Raw genomic sequence first — 17,843 nt, 5'->3', positions numbered from 1 at the left:
AGTACAAACTAGATGATATTTTCCTTTCTAGATTTAACTACAGTTTCTAAAACTCATAAAATATCTCATTTGCAATGTATGAATCCCAAGTCTACCGTTTAAGTGCAATAATATCTGGAACGGAATGAGATGGTAAAGAACAGATTCCTATTTCTGCTGCAGCAGCACACAGGAACAATACATGCCTTTGAACCGAAACAGGGGAAAAAATCTGTTGATTTAAGTATCGCACAGCATGAACTAGGTTTGACAACGCTGTTAGACAGTAGATGTCAATAATGGAGACAGAGTAGATGGGTTCATTGAGTCTTAGCAGCAGCACTGACTGCTGAGCCACCTAGGAAGCTTGCCATGCCCATGCCCATGCCCACGCCCATGCCCATGTCCATGGACTACGTGAGTCACACCAGAGATTCTTGTACTTTCTGCAGAGGATAAAAACATTATAGTGTAGTGTACAACAGCTATAATCACTATCTGATATCTGTGTTGAGTTGATTCACGTTTCAGCTTTAGTCAGTGCCGTAGAGGATCGAGTGTCCGTACACGCCAGGTTCATAGTGAGAGCATGTTAGAAGAAAAATGTTGACACGGGCCTGAACTCATAACTTCTATGAGTTACAAACAAACAGATACTGAGGATTTGGCACTGCTGTGAACAGCCTTAAGGAACTGTCATTTAGGTCTTCTTCATTATAGAAACTTCTGTCGGATACTTCTGCTTAGTTAAATTTTGGCAAGATCCTCAGTTTGGTAAAAACTGTGCCTGAAAGTAGCCTATACACTCAAACAGGCCAAATGAACTGAACGGGATTTCTTATGTGAGTGAAATATCACATCTATTATTTGCAAGATTACAATAAAGACAAACAGATATTAAAAAATTCCCAAAATGAACAATTAAAGGTTTATCAAACTCAGTTCAGTGCTTGACTGACAAGTCATGAGATCAAATGAAAGGCATTCTGTGCCAAACTTTGCATGCTACAAGGGTTTAATGAGCACATACCTGTAGATGTATGCTTTATCCAGGATAGCTTCCAACCGATCGTTAAACTCAAAGAATGAGTTATGCTGAATGGAAAACAAATGAAAGTAATTCAGCCATGATCATTTGCCATACACATTTTTCTAATAGTCCTGACATTAGGTGTCATATATGTTTTGAAAGCAAAGGATTCTTCAGTAGTCTGACTTTCTTTAAAAATTTAGCTTAAAGATGAACTGCAAAGCAAAAATGAATATGGAATTAAATATTGTTTTGGGTGTTGATTGACCCATTAAGGATCAATCTCCCCTGATTATGGAGATAACCTTGCTGATTTGGACAAGCCAGTTCTTTAGGTGACACGGCAACATATTGTTCCATATTGAGCATAATTTCAAAAACGGTTTCTAAGTAAAATAGACTTTCTCATTGTTGTATGTACCTATCAATAAGTGCTTTGGATGTGCAGACAATTTATTTTGTCAGTGATTCACACAGAGGTGGTTTTTCAAAAGAAGAAAGAGTAAAAAATTATGGCTGCCTGGTAACGTTTAGCCTTTAACGTAGGCAAAGTAGTAGTGTGGAGCCTGCCATGTCCCAGAGAACTCAGCAGGAGATGGTGGTTATGTGCGAGGAATGTATTTAGCCATGGAGCAGCCTACAAGGTAGAGTGGAATGAGGGAGAGAGCTGTTGTCTAACCCCTTCACAGCCCCACTATTGCACAGTCACATATCTTTGGATTCAATAACAAAAGTGGGCTTACACTTCTGAAATATACTGTATACAGTTTATGTTGTCCCTAAAATTCCCTCTCTTGCTTATAAGCACCTGGCATGAAGGTGCTTCATATCACCCAAAGCAGACATTCTGACAGAAGGTGAAGGGGGACAGAAGGGGAAAATACACTGGCATTACTTAGTGATCTTAATTAGTTCTAAATTAACATTTTTGATCTTTGAAAATTAAATAAGTAATTTAAGATTAATATAATTTAAATCATGGAAGCAAATCAGTCTTAATCTCAAAGTACCTTTTTAAAGTACAAAGAAAATAATACATTCAGAAGAAAAAACAGAATAAGGAGTTTAGCTAGACTATATCTTGTATTTGTTTATGGTTTGTTTACTAATGTTGTCACTTAGACCCTTTTAAACATAATTTCCAGTTTCAAAATTCCTTCACCCTAAGTACCATAAACAACTTTCCAATGGGTTTTAAAAGCATTTAGGTGTGGTTAGCCATCCATCACAAACACAGATCTTACCTTCAGCATCCTATTTACTCTAAATGCTGGGTTTATTCCAAAGAAGAAGTACAGAACTTCAAATGGCAATACTGATATCACATCAAGCTGTTGAAGAGCACAGGTCAATTTAAACTTCACAATAATCATAATGCATTTATTTGATGTCAGAAACTTACTTAGATTGAAACTTACTTAGATTGGTTCGAGCACCAACATTGAGCAGTTTGCACGCTATGCCCGTAATTTCCAAAGAACTGGCAGGTAAGATTCTCTCTTTGAAAACATCAACAGCTTTTCTGTGCTCTAATTTTAAGTCCCTTGTGTCTGAGATTTTTATCTGTTTCCTGGGGATTATTAACAGTCTCTCAGATATTTGACTATTATTGCATTCTGTTCTTTCAATTGCAGTTCTGACAAGACTAAAATGTGCTCTCATATGAATATGGATGGTGAGTGGAGGTGGGGAAAGCACTCCACAAGCACTTCTTAATAGTTATATAGCTTTTAAAGCCAGCCTCCCTAAAGCAATTTAGGGAAACATGACAAATTAGACTCATTGCTTCCAACCTACAACAGCCATATATTGCATACAACAGAGTCATCATAGTCTTATAGCTCTTTTTTTTAGTGTCTTTTTTTACATCTGGGTGCTTCTCCTACCCATATCGCTGAGATTTTCAACAACTCCCAGCAGTCCAGCAGTTGTATGATTACATTTTTTATCTGCCTACACTAGTCTTTCCAGGAATACTGTAGACAGAAGGAAAGCTGTGGGAAAATTGACTTTGTCTTTTAACATTTTATATTCTGAGACACCTTCGTCTGTTGTTGCCGGCATGATTTGGGAATAAAAGAGAGATATGGAACTGAAGGCTTCATCCCACTGTCGTCAGAAATGCCTCTACCCTGATAGGCGCAACTCATGTTGGCAGCAAGTAACACAAATGAAGGTAAGACACACTTAAAACCTGAATTCTGTAAAAGAAAACAAAGCAAAGCAAAAAACTGATTGAGGTAAAAGAATTTCTGATGGCCTCTCCCTCTCTCAGACATGTGCCTAAGAAGAGGCAAAATTTAGTCAGAAGTGTTTTAATATCAGTTACTGCTAATCAGCACTTAATTAAACGACAGATTCCTGGACTGTATCTTGCATGTAGCAAGAACACTTAACTTCTATTAGTTTCTGTAGAAATCAAGAGTACTAAACATATCGCAGGAGGAAATCTAAAATAAAACCATACACACCTACTTAATCCTTTTACATTGAACTTGGCTCTCTCTCCTGCTCATTTGCCTGTAAACGTTGATTTGGGCTTTGAATTCCGAAAGCACTGTTGCATAGCTTAACTAAATGCAAATAGTCAGTCACTGAGACAAATTTTATATCTGAAAAAAAGCAGGTGCAAAAGTGTTTACAGAAGAGGGGGCAAAGATTGTGATTTCAGAGATTCAGGCTCTGTCACAGCGGTGTACGTGTACCAGAAATTCAATAGAGTGCCTGTCCTCTGTTGGCAAAAACAGTATTTAGGAATAAAATGAGCAATTTTTCTAAATGAAATACATCTTTTTTTTTATACAGTGCAATGAGCATCAAAAATCTTAGTTTGAGTTTTTTATTTACTTGTGCAAGCAATGGCATGTTCATTGCCACAGTGTACTTCCTAGCGTTCACTAGAGTTATCATCTTTTTTAAAAAATTTTTAATTTTGTTTAGTGAATCTCTGGCCGCTGTGTTGTCACCTTTCAGTGTGTACAGGGATGACCTCACTCTACAAGAAATGCATCAAGACCCAGCATTTCATTGATTCTATTTTATCCAATTATTATTGCTTATAATTCATATTTATAGTTGTATTTATAATTATTATATTTTATAATTAAACACTGTTTATGTAGATGACAACACTAGCTTCAGCTGGTGAGAAAAGACATGCCATATGCCTTCTGGTGCCATTCTTAAATCAAGAATGGTTTTAGTGAATGGAAAAACCCTGCGGAACCACATAGCCCGAATTTAAAGGATTGAAATAAGACTGGAGTACCACAGGGTCTACTTACCCGAAACTTCATAGAGCTGTGATAGAATTTCTTCATTTCCATTTTGTCTGACTATAGTAATAATGAAAGGACAAAAAAAGCGTAGTCAACAACAGTATGTCAGGAATGAGTGCTGCTAATGTACAATAATAGCACTCTTCTGATATTAGGGATGATAACAGTTATATTAGTAATCGTCTAAAAGCATGAATGGAAGAAATATCTATAGGAAAAAGTAATGCTTTTTATTAGACCAGTTTATATTAGACCAGACTATTAAATATACTTAAAAATACAAGGTTTGGGGGTTGTATGTTTTTTTCCAAGTCTATCTGGTCTACTAAAATATGTTGCTTTTTTCCACAGATCTTCACTCTTGAGATCCCTCTACAGGTTGGTGCTTGACCCAGCATTCTTCAATTTCAGGGTCAAAAGCTCCTTTTGACTTCAGTGGTTCCAAGAAAAATGCAAAGAATGTTTCTGATAGTGCTGTACAAAATTAGCTCACTGAAAGCTAAATGAATGTGCTATCATTAGCATTTTAATAATCAACATTGCATTCATTAGTAATGATTAGCTATTTATTTTGAAATTGCTCTCCATGGGAACTGATGCGAGTACCTTAATACGAAAGGCTAATCACAAGTATCTAAAGAAATGTATCTATTATTATACTTACTGTATTTATACCAGGGACACTTTAAAAATAGCTTTAAAATTATAAGGATATTTCCATGACAACTTTTCATTATTATCATTTTAAGCATTAAACTAAATGCAGGAGATCAGGCTGCAGATGATCTCTTCAGGCACTAATGTTATAAATTTTACAAACAACTTCAAATGAAGTAAAAAGTAAATTTCCTATGTTACACTTTTAACTTTGTTCATAAACCTCTAGTTTTATGAGATTTAGGCAAGATTGCCAGTTACTGAATGGTTGGGCATGGAAAAATACATTACACTGCACCGCATTTTAATATCTTCTCAAACTACATTTATATACTCCTGTCTGAGATCCCTATGTAAAGGTATTAGTAATATTTTTGTACTCATAACGTGTAAAATATTACATAAAAAGCACTGAACTAAAGCTAGTTCCAAATTACACTTGAGAATATATAATTTTGAATTTTCTGCCTGTTGGGCACAGTAGTGTGATATTGAAATTATTTACATTCTTTTTTGCACGTTAGGTTTTCTTCAATAGAAATAGAAGAATTAAAGGTAGGGGAGTTTCTAAAGAAAAGTTAATATTCTAGATGACCTTTTGATATGCTAAGGAAAAGCTTTTAACTTTTTTCGACACTTGGTTAGAGTTCTATTTTGTATTATTGCATAAAAATATAACACAAATAGTAGTGAAATTAAAATTGAATGTATGTTTTTTCACAGAATAAAATGTCTCAAGGAAATGATTTTTAAAGCATCTTGAAATTGCAAGGATTTGCTCTGATTTTGGAAAAAAAAAACCCTCACAAACTGCAACAAAATATTCATCTCCTGCCCAGCCCCCTCCTGCCCAGAATGTGCTCTGTCTTCAGCTACAATTTCTGCACGATATGAACGGCAAACTGCAAGTTTCAGACACGTATGCAAACATATAGATACATGTATGATCACATATTCGTATAACCCCTTATTCCAGTGAAGCTGCACCAATTTACTGCTGGTGAGAGAGTTCTGTGCCTGTTCTGACTGCTCTCATCTGTTACTTTCACATCTGCTTTTTCTTTTTTAAGGACTTTTGTGTCTAGAATTGCAAGACTCGCACAGAATATAGACAGTGTTTCCTTCTTCCAAAACAGAATAGTGATAGATCAAGGAAGGATAGCATAGATATACTTTGATAAATAAAAATATTACATCAATGTGATATAGTAGGCAAAAATGTATCCGGGAATTCAAGGAATTTTTATAACACACTTCAAATCACTGCTATCTGTGGAAATCCTACTTCTAATACTTACTATTATATCTCCACCTTTTAAAAATTGCACTCGGGGCTGGAAAATCAGCAGGTCGCACAGGTAGCAGATATCACAAATGATGTCTATGACAAGCCAATATTTTGTATTACTTGGGGTTTGATATGGAAACACAAAGCGCAGGGGAATAAACCAGCAGTTCCAGTTATAGGCGATTGTTACAAGCATGAGCCACGCTACATAACGACGATCTGGAAGACAAAAGAGTGAATTTACAAGCATGAAATTAGAATCTTTTCTCATCCTTTTAGACATATTTAGTCTAGAGCAGTCATTGGGAGCTTTTCTGTCCAGAGCAACCTATCATTGTCCCTCTTTTAACGGCAGAAGCTCATGAAGTGATATACATCGGGACTGGGAGTCACACAGAGAATTTGCAAAAGGGAAAAGGGGTTTATGAGTGAATATAGAATTTAACCTGTTTGAAGGAACGCTGCTTTTCACACAGTTCGTTTTGCTCAGAAGGACTGCTGGTGCATGCTGTGAGTGACAGAAGGATTATTTGGCCTTAACAAATTGGCCAAATTCCAGATCGAGCATTAGAAGACTTGGGTGTTAGCTATGATCATTTTACCTACCAACTCTGGGGCACTGGAGAAATCATTCACACAGTCTTCCTGTGCCTTTGCTACTTTTGTTAGCTTTCATGTCTTTTGACGGTTTGGACTGGATGTTCTTTAGGGCAGGATCTATGTGTCCCTCTGAGCTGCACACCAGAACGTGGATCTTACGGAGGCTGGCAGGTACTGTGTAATGCTAAGTCACCACATTACGCCTTTAGCACGTTCTACTGAACGGCTTTTAATTTACCTGTGTATGAGTCTATGCTGTCTGGCAGCTGCAGATATGCCATGTATTTTTTCACTGGAGGTTTTTTGAATTTACAGCACAGCATGTCACAGTAATGATCCTCCTCTGGCTTTGCTTCTGCTTCCTCCTTCTTTTCTTCTTTTTTTTCTTCTTTTGCTGGGGGTGAAGGCTTCTTTTTTGATGGTGCTAACAACATAAGAATGTCAAAAAAGGTAACATTTTAATAATGGCTCAGCTGTTGTTCCCAGTTTCAACATGTGCAAGAGCCTCAGCACGCTAAGAAGTCTAGTAAAAACACTTAGCAGTGACGACAGCTAAAATTCACTACAATATGAATGTCATAGAAAACAGATAGACGAATTAGAAAACAGAACATTAGAAAACAGATTGAAGAATAAAATCACCACTCATATAACCATGCACATCTGCTATCACCAACAAGGAATAAACTTTATTTACTTTTACACAATCTCAGAAATCTGATCTCAGAGTCACCAACATTTACTTCTAAGAAACATATGTGTTTTTCAGTAATACAGATTCATCCCCATGAATAAAGTTATCTAGGAGCTATTTAAAACTGCTTGGCAGGGATGGTTCTAGACGTTGCCCCAAATTTCTCCCCAAAACTCTTCAGTGATGGCGTTCAAAGGGAGTTCTACCGACAGAGCTGGCTTACTGTAGACTATCACGGATAAACTGACTTCAACAGGTACAAACCGATTTATTTCAATGGATGAGCATCTAACATCCTATGCTATACTTACTTGAAAATTTTATTCCAGCATTTTCTTTTCTCACAAAATAAATTTAATTGTTATACTCATCTAATGAACAGCTCTTTCTTGCATTCTAAAATCACTTACAAGCTGTAGGACTGCTTTCAGGTGAGGACAGCACTGGATCTTTCAGCTTTTCTTTGTAAACTGTTGTCCTTTCCCGCATTTTTCTGACAATTTCTTGAAGCTGGCCATCAGCATACTCATTTGTTTTGAAACCTTCAGGTCTTGCCTTTGGTGTGCTAATTAAAACAAAAGGAAAAAAACTTAAGGTACCGGAAAGCAATGGAAGGAAACAGCGCTAATTACACAATATGAGCAGAAATCAAACATTAAGACTGGATCTCTTTTGATCACAGTGCTTTAATTGCTGCCTTTAATTCACTGCAAATAACTATAACTTGCCTGCTGTTGCTTTTTGCTTACATCAGTTGATCATTGCTGGCTACGCGCAGCAGCCTACAGGCTATTTTAAGAAGATGCTGTCAGGATGCCCTATGTTCTGTGTAGCCTGCTTCACTAATAACTTCCCGCTCGTGATCCTCACCAAGTTCTAGCTTGGTTTTTTAAGGCCTAGAGCTTAGCATGTGTATTTGCTAAGATAAAAGTTATGTTCCTCCCCTCTGTGAAGTAAAATGTGACCATTATTATGTGGTGATATCCACATATCTAATAACTATGATTACGTAAACTAAAGATGTTCAGGAGTGCCAACCAGCTGGCAGCTGGGCCATGCATTTGGGCTTCTTCTGTGTGGAGACAAGGACATGGGGTAAAGAGAATACGCCCAGTTCTAGATGTGCAGACCAGATATGGCTGTACTATGCATTTGGATGTAGGGTATGGGAAGTGTTTCGTAGCATGAATGTTTCTTAGCCTTAGAGAACCAGAAAAAAATATTTGTAGCTCCATAAAATAACTCTAATTTGGAAATGTATCAGAAATTACATAAAAATTATGGATTCTGTAAAATTGAATTGTGGTTCCTTTTTATGAAATATGATTATGAAAATTAAAATTGTTAAATATAAAAGCTGATTTATAGCCACGTTATAGTGGCAATAAAGCTCCACGCCCATGCAACTAACTGGCTAGCAGTTCTTGCTGCCGTCCTAAATAAGATTAAAATGTTACTGTAAAATGCCACAGCTGAAGCATTAGGTCTTGATCACAATTCTAAGCAATTAATTTACTGATCTGTGGAGGAGCTCACAGGACCCAGTGCTGGCAAAATGGGCTAGAAAGCAACAGCTGATAAGATAAGATAAGATAAGATTGTAAGTGTAACAAAATGTATGAATTGAGCACCAAAAACTGTCTGAGAGGGTGTTTGCCCCAAAATGATCCTGCTAAAAAGGGCGATGACTGTCAGCTGCATTGCACAATAACCACAGAACTACAAAGAGACTCTTGAAACAAAAGAGTCATATTGAAAAGAAGGATAAAAGAAACATGAAAATGTATAACATGGGCGAGACCTTGTAGAGGAAAGTGTGAAACTAGTTTGACCCTGCCAGAAGTCCCCCTGTGGTATTGGGGGCTCCGTCTGGGCCTGGCAGTGGAGCCTCTGGGGTGTCCCTGCCCTGGTGTGGGTCACCCCTGGCCGCAGTTCCTCGGGGTGTCCCTGCCCTGGTGTGGGTCACCCCTGGCCGCAGTTCCTCGGGGTGTCCCTGCCCTGGTGTGGGTCACTCTTGGCCCCAGTTCCTCGCGGTGTCCCTGCCCTGGTGTGGGTCACCCCTGGCCGCAGTTCCTCGGGGTGTCCCTGCCCTGGTGTGGGTCACCCTTGGCCCCAGTTCCTCGGGGTGTCCCTGCCCTGGTGTGGGTCACCCCCCGCCGCAGTTCCTCGGGGTGTCCCTGCCCTGGTGTGGATCCCCTGCCACTACGATCTGTTGAGAGGTGCTCCCCTTGCCTGGCTGTGGCTTTGGCGGGTGATGGGTGTTCACACTGGTGTCGGAGCCAGCTGGCCCCACCGTGACCCAGGCAGGGCAGGTTGTAGCCTCCCCTACACTGGTCACAACTGCTGCCCCTGCTGCCAAATCTCTGCTATTTTTGCCCCATACATCAAGTACAGTGGAGAATGGTTTTTCCTTTCTTAAAGATTTTTGACCCTCTGTCCCAAGTATCAGCAAAAAAAAAGCAACAGACCAAGAGTGAAGCGGGCCTGAAATTTCAAGCTTCTTGAGAAAACCTTCCTAAAGGTAAGAAAGGGAAATGGATATCGCAGCACCTTGGGTAGGGAAGAAGAAGTGAAAAACACTGCTTGGTGATCTTTGAAAAAGCACTATAACCCCTCAAGGCTTAAAACTACTTCAGTGTTCCTAACAGAAAGGGCTGTAATTAACAAGGAGATTGTCGGAATAAGATGCATGCAGCTTTCCGAGAAGCACAACTTTTATGAAACACAACACATATCACAGTGCCTAAGGAAGTGTAAGTTAAGGATGTGAAAATCCATCAAAAATAAAGCATTGGATAAAATAAAGACAAATCACTGGGAGAAGAAGCAGCACAAATTTGGAAGTATGTGCGTAGCATTCCTCTAATTTAAACTTTCTGTAGTTTCTACTTCTTAAAATTCCCTTGACAGAAGATTAATCAAACAGTTTTGATATACTTCTCTATCTCATCACAATTTCTTTTAGTCACCTAATACCTTTGTTCTGACCATCTGTGTTGCAATGAAATCCTTTCTTGTTTTGAACTAACATGTCATAACTAGTCTTTCAGTTTCTATGCAAAGAATTTCAAATAATTCTTACTCTAGCCTGTTGCTATATTTATTCAAGGCATTGACTATTTTATAACAAAATAAACTTTACAAATGGCTTGTCAAAGGCCCCTTCTTCTATCCCTATGGGATAAGCCAAAATATGTGTGGGATTTTCTTGTTAGTTCACAGCCTTTCCAACATGATTTTAAGTCTCCTCTATCATGAATCTGGTGCTTTATTACTGCTGTATAGTGCAATGGAAACATGCTGCTATTTGGTACTTATTTGAAGCTATGTGAGTCCGTTTAAAGTTATGTGCCCTATAGTTGATGAGAAATTGATTTTCCTTGACCTACTTTCCATTTGGTTCACATTATCTCCTCCTCTATTATTTTCTACTAAAGAAATGCTTACCTTAAATTTTCTGTGGTTAGTGGAAATGGAAGAGGCTGCATGTTGCAAACTGCTTACTTGAAGATGTACGCTGTCCACATGCTTAGTGTGGAGCTGCACTTTAAATTGTCTTGGCAAATGAAACTTATTCAAACTGCACTCCATCTCTCACGTTAAGTGGTACCGCGCCAGGACTAGGTGACACCAGCGCAGTGCAGCTGGCTTTCAGTGCATGCAGGACTCGGTGGGATTTGAGGCCCAGGTCTGCACCTGCTACTGCACCTGAGAGCATCCTGCTGACCAAGGTGCTTTCCTCTTTCTCTCTTCTCTCTGTGTTCGGAGGTGTTGCTTTAATTATGTGTGCACCTTTTACATGTGGCAAACTTCAGATTAACTCTAATAAAATATGTTTTATAAATTCATAGAATAACACAGAGAGGCAGCGGAACATGCGCAGAACAGCCAGCAGGAACAAGAGCTCATTTTCTAGGGCAGAGTCCCCACTATGGTCATTCTTCTCTTTGAAGAGACCACATATAATAATACCAATTTGTCTATCACACTGCATTGCAATATTTTCTGGTTCGGGCTCACTGCTGATCAGACTTTCAGGGTTTTAATCTGTGAGAGAGGTTAGTTTGCCTTATATGTTAAACATGGTCTGTTAAAGAGATGCTGTCTCATTTTGGATGCATAATTATATTCGTTCTCACCTCACAGATTTAAGTATAGACTATATTGATTTCAAATAGGTCTCCTGGCTTTGTTCAGAGCATGGAAGTTCTCAAGGGATGATCAAACTGGTTTGCGTCCACCTGTATTATGTAGCTGTATGGATTGTGCCATACAGGGACAGATCTGTACACTTAGAGCTAAGCCTGCCTCCCTTACTAGCACCTTGCTTAGCTGGCCAGAAGGATACTTCGCCTTCAGTTTCCTGTGCCGAGCTGTGCTGAGTGTTAGGATTTGTCTCTAAGCTGACGTATTATTCTGTATGTAAGTTTTTCTCTGACCTTTGAGCAGTATGTTACAATAGGCCTGGGTTTATGTTACCTACTGTGTCATAGAGTCCCTTACAGGGCAGAAATGTTTATAATACACAAGTAGTGACTTCACATGGTCTGGGAAATGAAAAAGTCAGGAACACAACTCATGTGCTATAAGTTGTGCTATTTAGTAGTTTTTTTATTGCCTCAAACATATTTTGTTTAACAATAGCAATGTATGTAACAATAACAATATACGTTTCTTATCTTACTCCGTAGATCTTATCTGACTTGTGAGTCAGATGACAGTGCCTGAATTCTTCCCATGCCAAAAGAAAAGATTTAAAAACCTATTGCCTGCCAGAAGAAAGAGGTCTTGAAAGAACAGGCTACCAAAATATTGTATTATGTTAACGTATGCAACACTGTTAAGTGGTATGGATTTGAAGTTTTCTGTGTTAAGAGTTCAAACAAAATAGAGATCAGGAAATGCAACGGATTATTTAAGAATAAATGGAGTTTACATGTTTCCAGTTTGTAGTCTAGAATTTAATTCTTTCTCTCTTTTTGGTCTTGAACATCAAATACCTGAATTTAACTCCATCTTTTATCTAGTAGGTCAACACTGAGAAAATATACTTCATAAATTTATGCTGCCGTCTGAAAAAAATCCATACCACTTTTTGCTGAATTCAGTTACAACCTTTCTTTTCGCAGTACTTAATACACGTCCTCCTGTGTACCTGCAGATAAAATTCTTGATCTTGCAGTAGAGCTTTTAATGCTTTTATTGACCACCGACATTATGATTTATGATCATATTTACAACCTCTGTCTTGAACAAATAATTTGTAGTCTTTAATAAATTATGTAGAACTTCTAATCCAAATAACCAGTTTTCAATAAAACACGACAGTGAGTAGCTATAAAACTGTCCATAAAACATGATGGTATAGATGTGAAAGATTTCAGTGTCATTGCAGAATGTAGTTCTAGGCATTAGTGGAAGGTCTTGATTCAAAGACACATCCCCAATATGCCGTGATAATCCTGGTGTGATTAGAGTTCAGAGGCTTGAACCCTACATCTATCCCTGCATTCCAAGGCTAAGATCACACACCCTAGACAACCGGTAAACCTCACGGCTCTGTAAGCAAAAATAGTGTTAGTCATCTACTAGGTAGAGGAACAGGGGTATTCAGAAAGGTTAACGAACCGTTCACGTTATGCTCTCTTTGTAGCCAAAGAAGGGAGAGAGGCTTCTCTGAGGAGAGGTTCAGAATGAGTGAGATGGATAAGTTTCTACTCTGAATTGCTGCCAAATGAACCTCCCTTACCTCCACAGGAAGCCTAAGAAGATTTAAAAGCGTATTTTAATATTGCCAGTAATGACCTTGATAGAAAATGTAGTAGTGAGCTAACGACACTTGATAGGATATGGAATTAGGGTGATTACAAAGCACAAAGTAGGACTGATTTCTATACAGGAAAAATGGAATTATTTGGACTAAATAACAGAAATGAGAGCAAACTTAATGGGTACATAATGCAGTCATGCATTTAAGAACAAACTGTAAGAATTTCTTCTGAGACTGGTAGGATCATAAATTGCAGATGACAGAAGGAGAAATATCAAGGGCTTTAGTCATCAGCAGGATGCCTGTGATCCATACTGTAATCTGGCTATGGAAAACACTGGCATATATGTAACCTTAGAATGCCTCTGCAATGTATCCCCAGTGAAGTGAAGGACATTAATATGAGGATGTAAGTCAACCATGAAACTTGTTCTGACCAGCTATACTCAAAAGATGAATTCGCACAGGAAACAGCATAGAAAAGATCTATTACAGTGATCAAGGCTATTGAGAACCTGTCTTCTGAGAGAGAAGATAGCATAACAGATCGAGAGGCAAAAGGATTGTTGACCGTAAGTTCAAAGCGGGGTGGAGGACTAGGGAGGGAAAAGTGGTATTTGAGCTGAAAAATAGAATTATAATAAGAACCGTGACTAGAAACACAATGAATTAATATGAGTTAATGATTAGAAGAAAATTTCTAAGCCTTCAAAAGAATGAGATTTTAGATAGCCTTCCTATATAAGGAGCAGTTGAAACAAATGCCACAAATTTTAAGAAGGTGTTTGCTACCTTCATGACAAGTATTGTAGGCAATGGTTCCCGAGAATGTAGAGCATGGATGTGGCAGCACAGGAAGCCCTCTTCAGCAAAAAAACTTGAAATGTATGGAGGGGAAAAATGAATGAGTGATTTTACTCGTATAGGTGACATGACACCAGTTGCTACTAAAATCTCAACAGTCCAACTGCTACCAATGTGAAATAAGTTTCTAACATGTGTGTGTATATATACGTGTATATATAAAATACATATTATTTTATGGTCTTGAAACAAACTGTTAACAGTTTAGATCCTTTGGAATTTCAGAAAGCTCTTAATTCAACCTTAATTTTCAGTAATACTCTTGAAACATGAATATCTTTTATCTTCCTCTACCCCATCATCTCTTCCCCTCCTTTTCTAGTGGGAAAGTGAAAGAAACAGATCTTTCAGTGATCCAGGAAAAATATGTCTTTCCCTATGCGCTGCATATGTTTTTGGAATGGTGGCAGTAAGTTAAATTTTCTTTGCAATAACAGAGGATAAAATACATTTTTATTCTCATTCTGTTTCAGGATTGCATTATGCTTCACCATACGATTTGAATTTAAAGTGGCGTTACTTTCATTCTACCATCCATTTTCTTAGCTATTACATTAATGTAAACATAATGATAGTGTAACCAGTAGTTGAGTTAGTAGCTTTGGTTATATGTACAAGCAAGGATAGGCCATAAGCAATAATAAGCTTCATATAGCATATGAGCATATAAGCACATAAGCTTATAAGCATATAATCATAATAAGCTTCATATACATTGTGTAAACAAAGCTAGCAACTGTAACTGATGACTTCCCCTTAGTTGAGTCTTTGTATGCTGGTTTTGGCCATGAGCAATTGTTCCTGAAGTAGAATGTAGAGATCGATCATTTCACAGAACCACACAGAATCACACATTCACAGAATGGTTGAGGTTGGAAGGGACCTCTGGAGATCATCTAGTCCAACCTCCCTGCCCAAACAGGCTCCTCTAGAGCATATTGCACAGGACCCTCTCCAGATGGCTTTTGAATATCTCCAGCCAAGGAGACTCCACTACCTCTCTGGGCAACCTGTTCCAGTGCTCTGTCACCCTCACCGTCAAGAAGTTTTTTCTCAGGTTTAAGTGGAACTTCCTGTGGTTCAGTTTCTGCCCGTTGCCTCTTGTCCTATCACTGGGCACCACGGAGAAGAGTCTGGCCTCATCCTCTTGACACTCCCCCTTCAGATACTTGTACACATTGATGAGATCCCCTCTCAGTCTTCTCTTCTCCAGGCTGAACAGGCCCAGCTCTTGCCATCTTTCTTCATAGGAGAGGTGCTCCAGTCCCCTCATCATCTCTGTAGCCCTCTGCTGGACTCTCTCCAGGAGTGCCATGTCTCTCTTGTATTGGGGAGCCCAGAACTGGACACAGGACTCCAGGGGAGGCCTCCGCAGGGCTGAGGAGAGGGGCAGGATCACCTCCCTCCCCCTGCTGGCAACACTCTGCCTCATGCACCCCAGGAGACCATTGGCCTTCTTGGCCACAAGGGCACACTGCTGGCTTATGCTTCACTTGTTGTCCACCAGCACTCTCAGGTCCTTCTCTGCAGAGCTGCTTTCCAGCAGGTCAACCCCCAGCCTGTCCTGGTGCATGGGATTATTCCTGCCTAGGTGCAGGACCTTGCACTTGCCTTGGTGGAACTTCAGGAGGTTCCTCTCCGCCCACCACTCCAGCCTGTCCAGGTCCCTCGGAATGGCAGCACAGCCTTCTGGTGTGTTAGCCTCTCCCCCCAGTTTAGTAGCATCAGCAAACTTGCTGAGGGTTCACTCTGTCCCTTCCTCCAGGTCATTGAGGAATATATTGAACAAGACTGGACCCAGGACTGACCCCTGGGGGACACCACCAGCCACAGGCCTCCAACTTGACTCTGCACCACTGACCACAACCCTCCGAGCTCGGCCATCCAGCCAGTTCTCCATCCACCTCACTGTCCACTCATCTAACCCACGCTTCCTGAGCTTACCTACAAGGATGTGATGGGAGACAGTGTCCAAAGCCTTGCTGAAGTCCAGGTAGACAACATCCACCGCTCTGCCCTCATCCACCCAGCCAGTCATTCCGTCATAGAAGGCTATCAGATTGGTCAAGCATGATTTCCCTTTGGTGAATCCATGCTGACTACTCCTTTCCCAGCTTTCTTGTTCTGGATTCATATAGTAAAATGGATATAGAAGCAACAACTTTCAAGGAAGTCATCATGTGTTCAGAGTTATCCAGTGGCACTGGACTCAGAATTTAGTTCTTTATGCAGTGCAGTCTGAAGACTAACCGTCCGGGCTGCATGTGATTCCTCTTGCTCGGTTCAAAGGTTTGTCACAGCAGCTTCTTTGACAGTCCTCATAGTCATTCAATCACAACAGGCTGTGGCTCCTCTAATCTTCCTGATAGTAGTCTCTGAGGAGAAGTCAGTCTGAATGTTGAACACATGGACCTCTGGCTAAGGTACCAGATTGAAATGTGAATAATATTTTCTTTTAATTACTAATTTTGCAGAATGAACTACTGCAAAGAAGCTAGGATGAACGTAGAAAGTATAAACTAACTTTTAAAAATCACCTTTCTTTAATGTAGCTAGTGATATAAAGAAATTTAATTGTATTGGATATTTACTGTGATTTTAAAAAAGACAGCATCAGCTCTGAAACTAATTACTTTAAATAAGTATAACATTATAGGAAAGAAACCTATTATAAGGTTGCCTCACTTACTCATGTGTCTGGTGCTGTCGTACCTCTGGGGCTTTCTTACTTGGAAATTATTAAATCTGCTCTATGTGGGGCAGCTGCCTCTTATTAGGAATTTTTAAAATTAGTTTTTGACATATATATATATATAACACCTGTTATGTTCAAACACATACAAACACATAATCATTCACTTCAGCATACAGTGTTTTATGACAAAAGAAAATAATGCCTTCATCAGAGTATGATCCAATGATGTTTAGAATTGACTAACATGGAGAATAAATCCTTCTTTAAACTTTATAATCTCCATATTTATTAATGAGCAGTGAATAACAAGCTAACATGAAAACATGGTAATATTTCCCACAGTGAATTTTAAAAAATGTTGCAATAAAATGTTCCAAATTTCAAAAAATTAATTTTCAATAGATGTTTTCATTTCTCATCTGATTTCATAAAAATCATAAAAAGCACAGAAGTGTAGGACTGGAGACAACTTTGAGACATCCTATAATTCCAGTTCCCACACCTTAAAGCAGGATGAAGTGAACCTGTGCCATTCCTGACAGATTCTTGCCTAACCTGTTTTTAAATATGTCTAGTGATTGATATTTTGTAATCTTCCTGAAGAATTTATCCCAGTGCTTCACGATCTTTAATGCTAGAGTTTCCATGTTGTCTAACTTAAATCTCTTTTGATGCAATTTGTCCTATCCACTGTGAATAGGAGGGAAAAAAGTAAAGTTTTTTCTTCTTTTTTTTTTGATGTTTGAAAGTTGTTATTTTCTGTCTCCTTAATCTGCTCTTTTCAACACTAGAGGCTGACAGTGATTTTTGAAAGTCAGTGATATGCTCATGTACAATGGAAAATTTTTGTCCGAGAAAAGGAAAACTTTGGCCATTTTGTTTATGGGAAAATGTAACTTCAATCTCACAGTATGGGGAAGGTGGAGAGTGGAATGCCACTAATGATATACAGTCAGAAAAAGAAACTGAGAAGATTGTAACTTCTGTT

The 17,843-nt window shown here is 38.9% G+C and overlaps 1 protein-coding gene across 1 annotated transcript in view; it reads right to left on the bottom strand.

Annotated features, from left to right (window-relative positions):
* CNGB3 (cyclic nucleotide gated channel subunit beta 3) overlaps positions 1-17,843 on the bottom strand; it is a 75,872-nt gene that overhangs the window by 29,462 nt on the left and 28,567 nt on the right. The window contains exons 4-9 of the mRNA XM_068933109.1: positions 7,937-8,091; positions 7,071-7,256; positions 6,243-6,451; positions 4,294-4,344; positions 2,254-2,340; positions 1,010-1,074 (exon numbers count right to left, since the gene is read on the bottom strand). Of these exons, the coding sequence (XP_068789210.1) occupies positions 1,010-1,074; positions 2,254-2,340; positions 4,294-4,344; positions 6,243-6,451; positions 7,071-7,256; positions 7,937-8,091 (753 nt within the window). The remainder of the gene's footprint in view (positions 1-1,009; positions 1,075-2,253; positions 2,341-4,293; positions 4,345-6,242; positions 6,452-7,070; positions 7,257-7,936; positions 8,092-17,843) is intronic.

This window comes from Struthio camelus, chromosome 2 (assembly GCF_040807025.1).
Source record: "Struthio camelus isolate bStrCam1 chromosome 2, bStrCam1.hap1, whole genome shotgun sequence".
Lineage (NCBI taxonomy): Eukaryota > Metazoa > Chordata > Aves > Struthioniformes > Struthionidae > Struthio > Struthio camelus.
The sequence above is the reverse complement of the archived record's forward strand: the minus strand, read 5'-3'. Positions and strand labels throughout refer to the sequence as shown.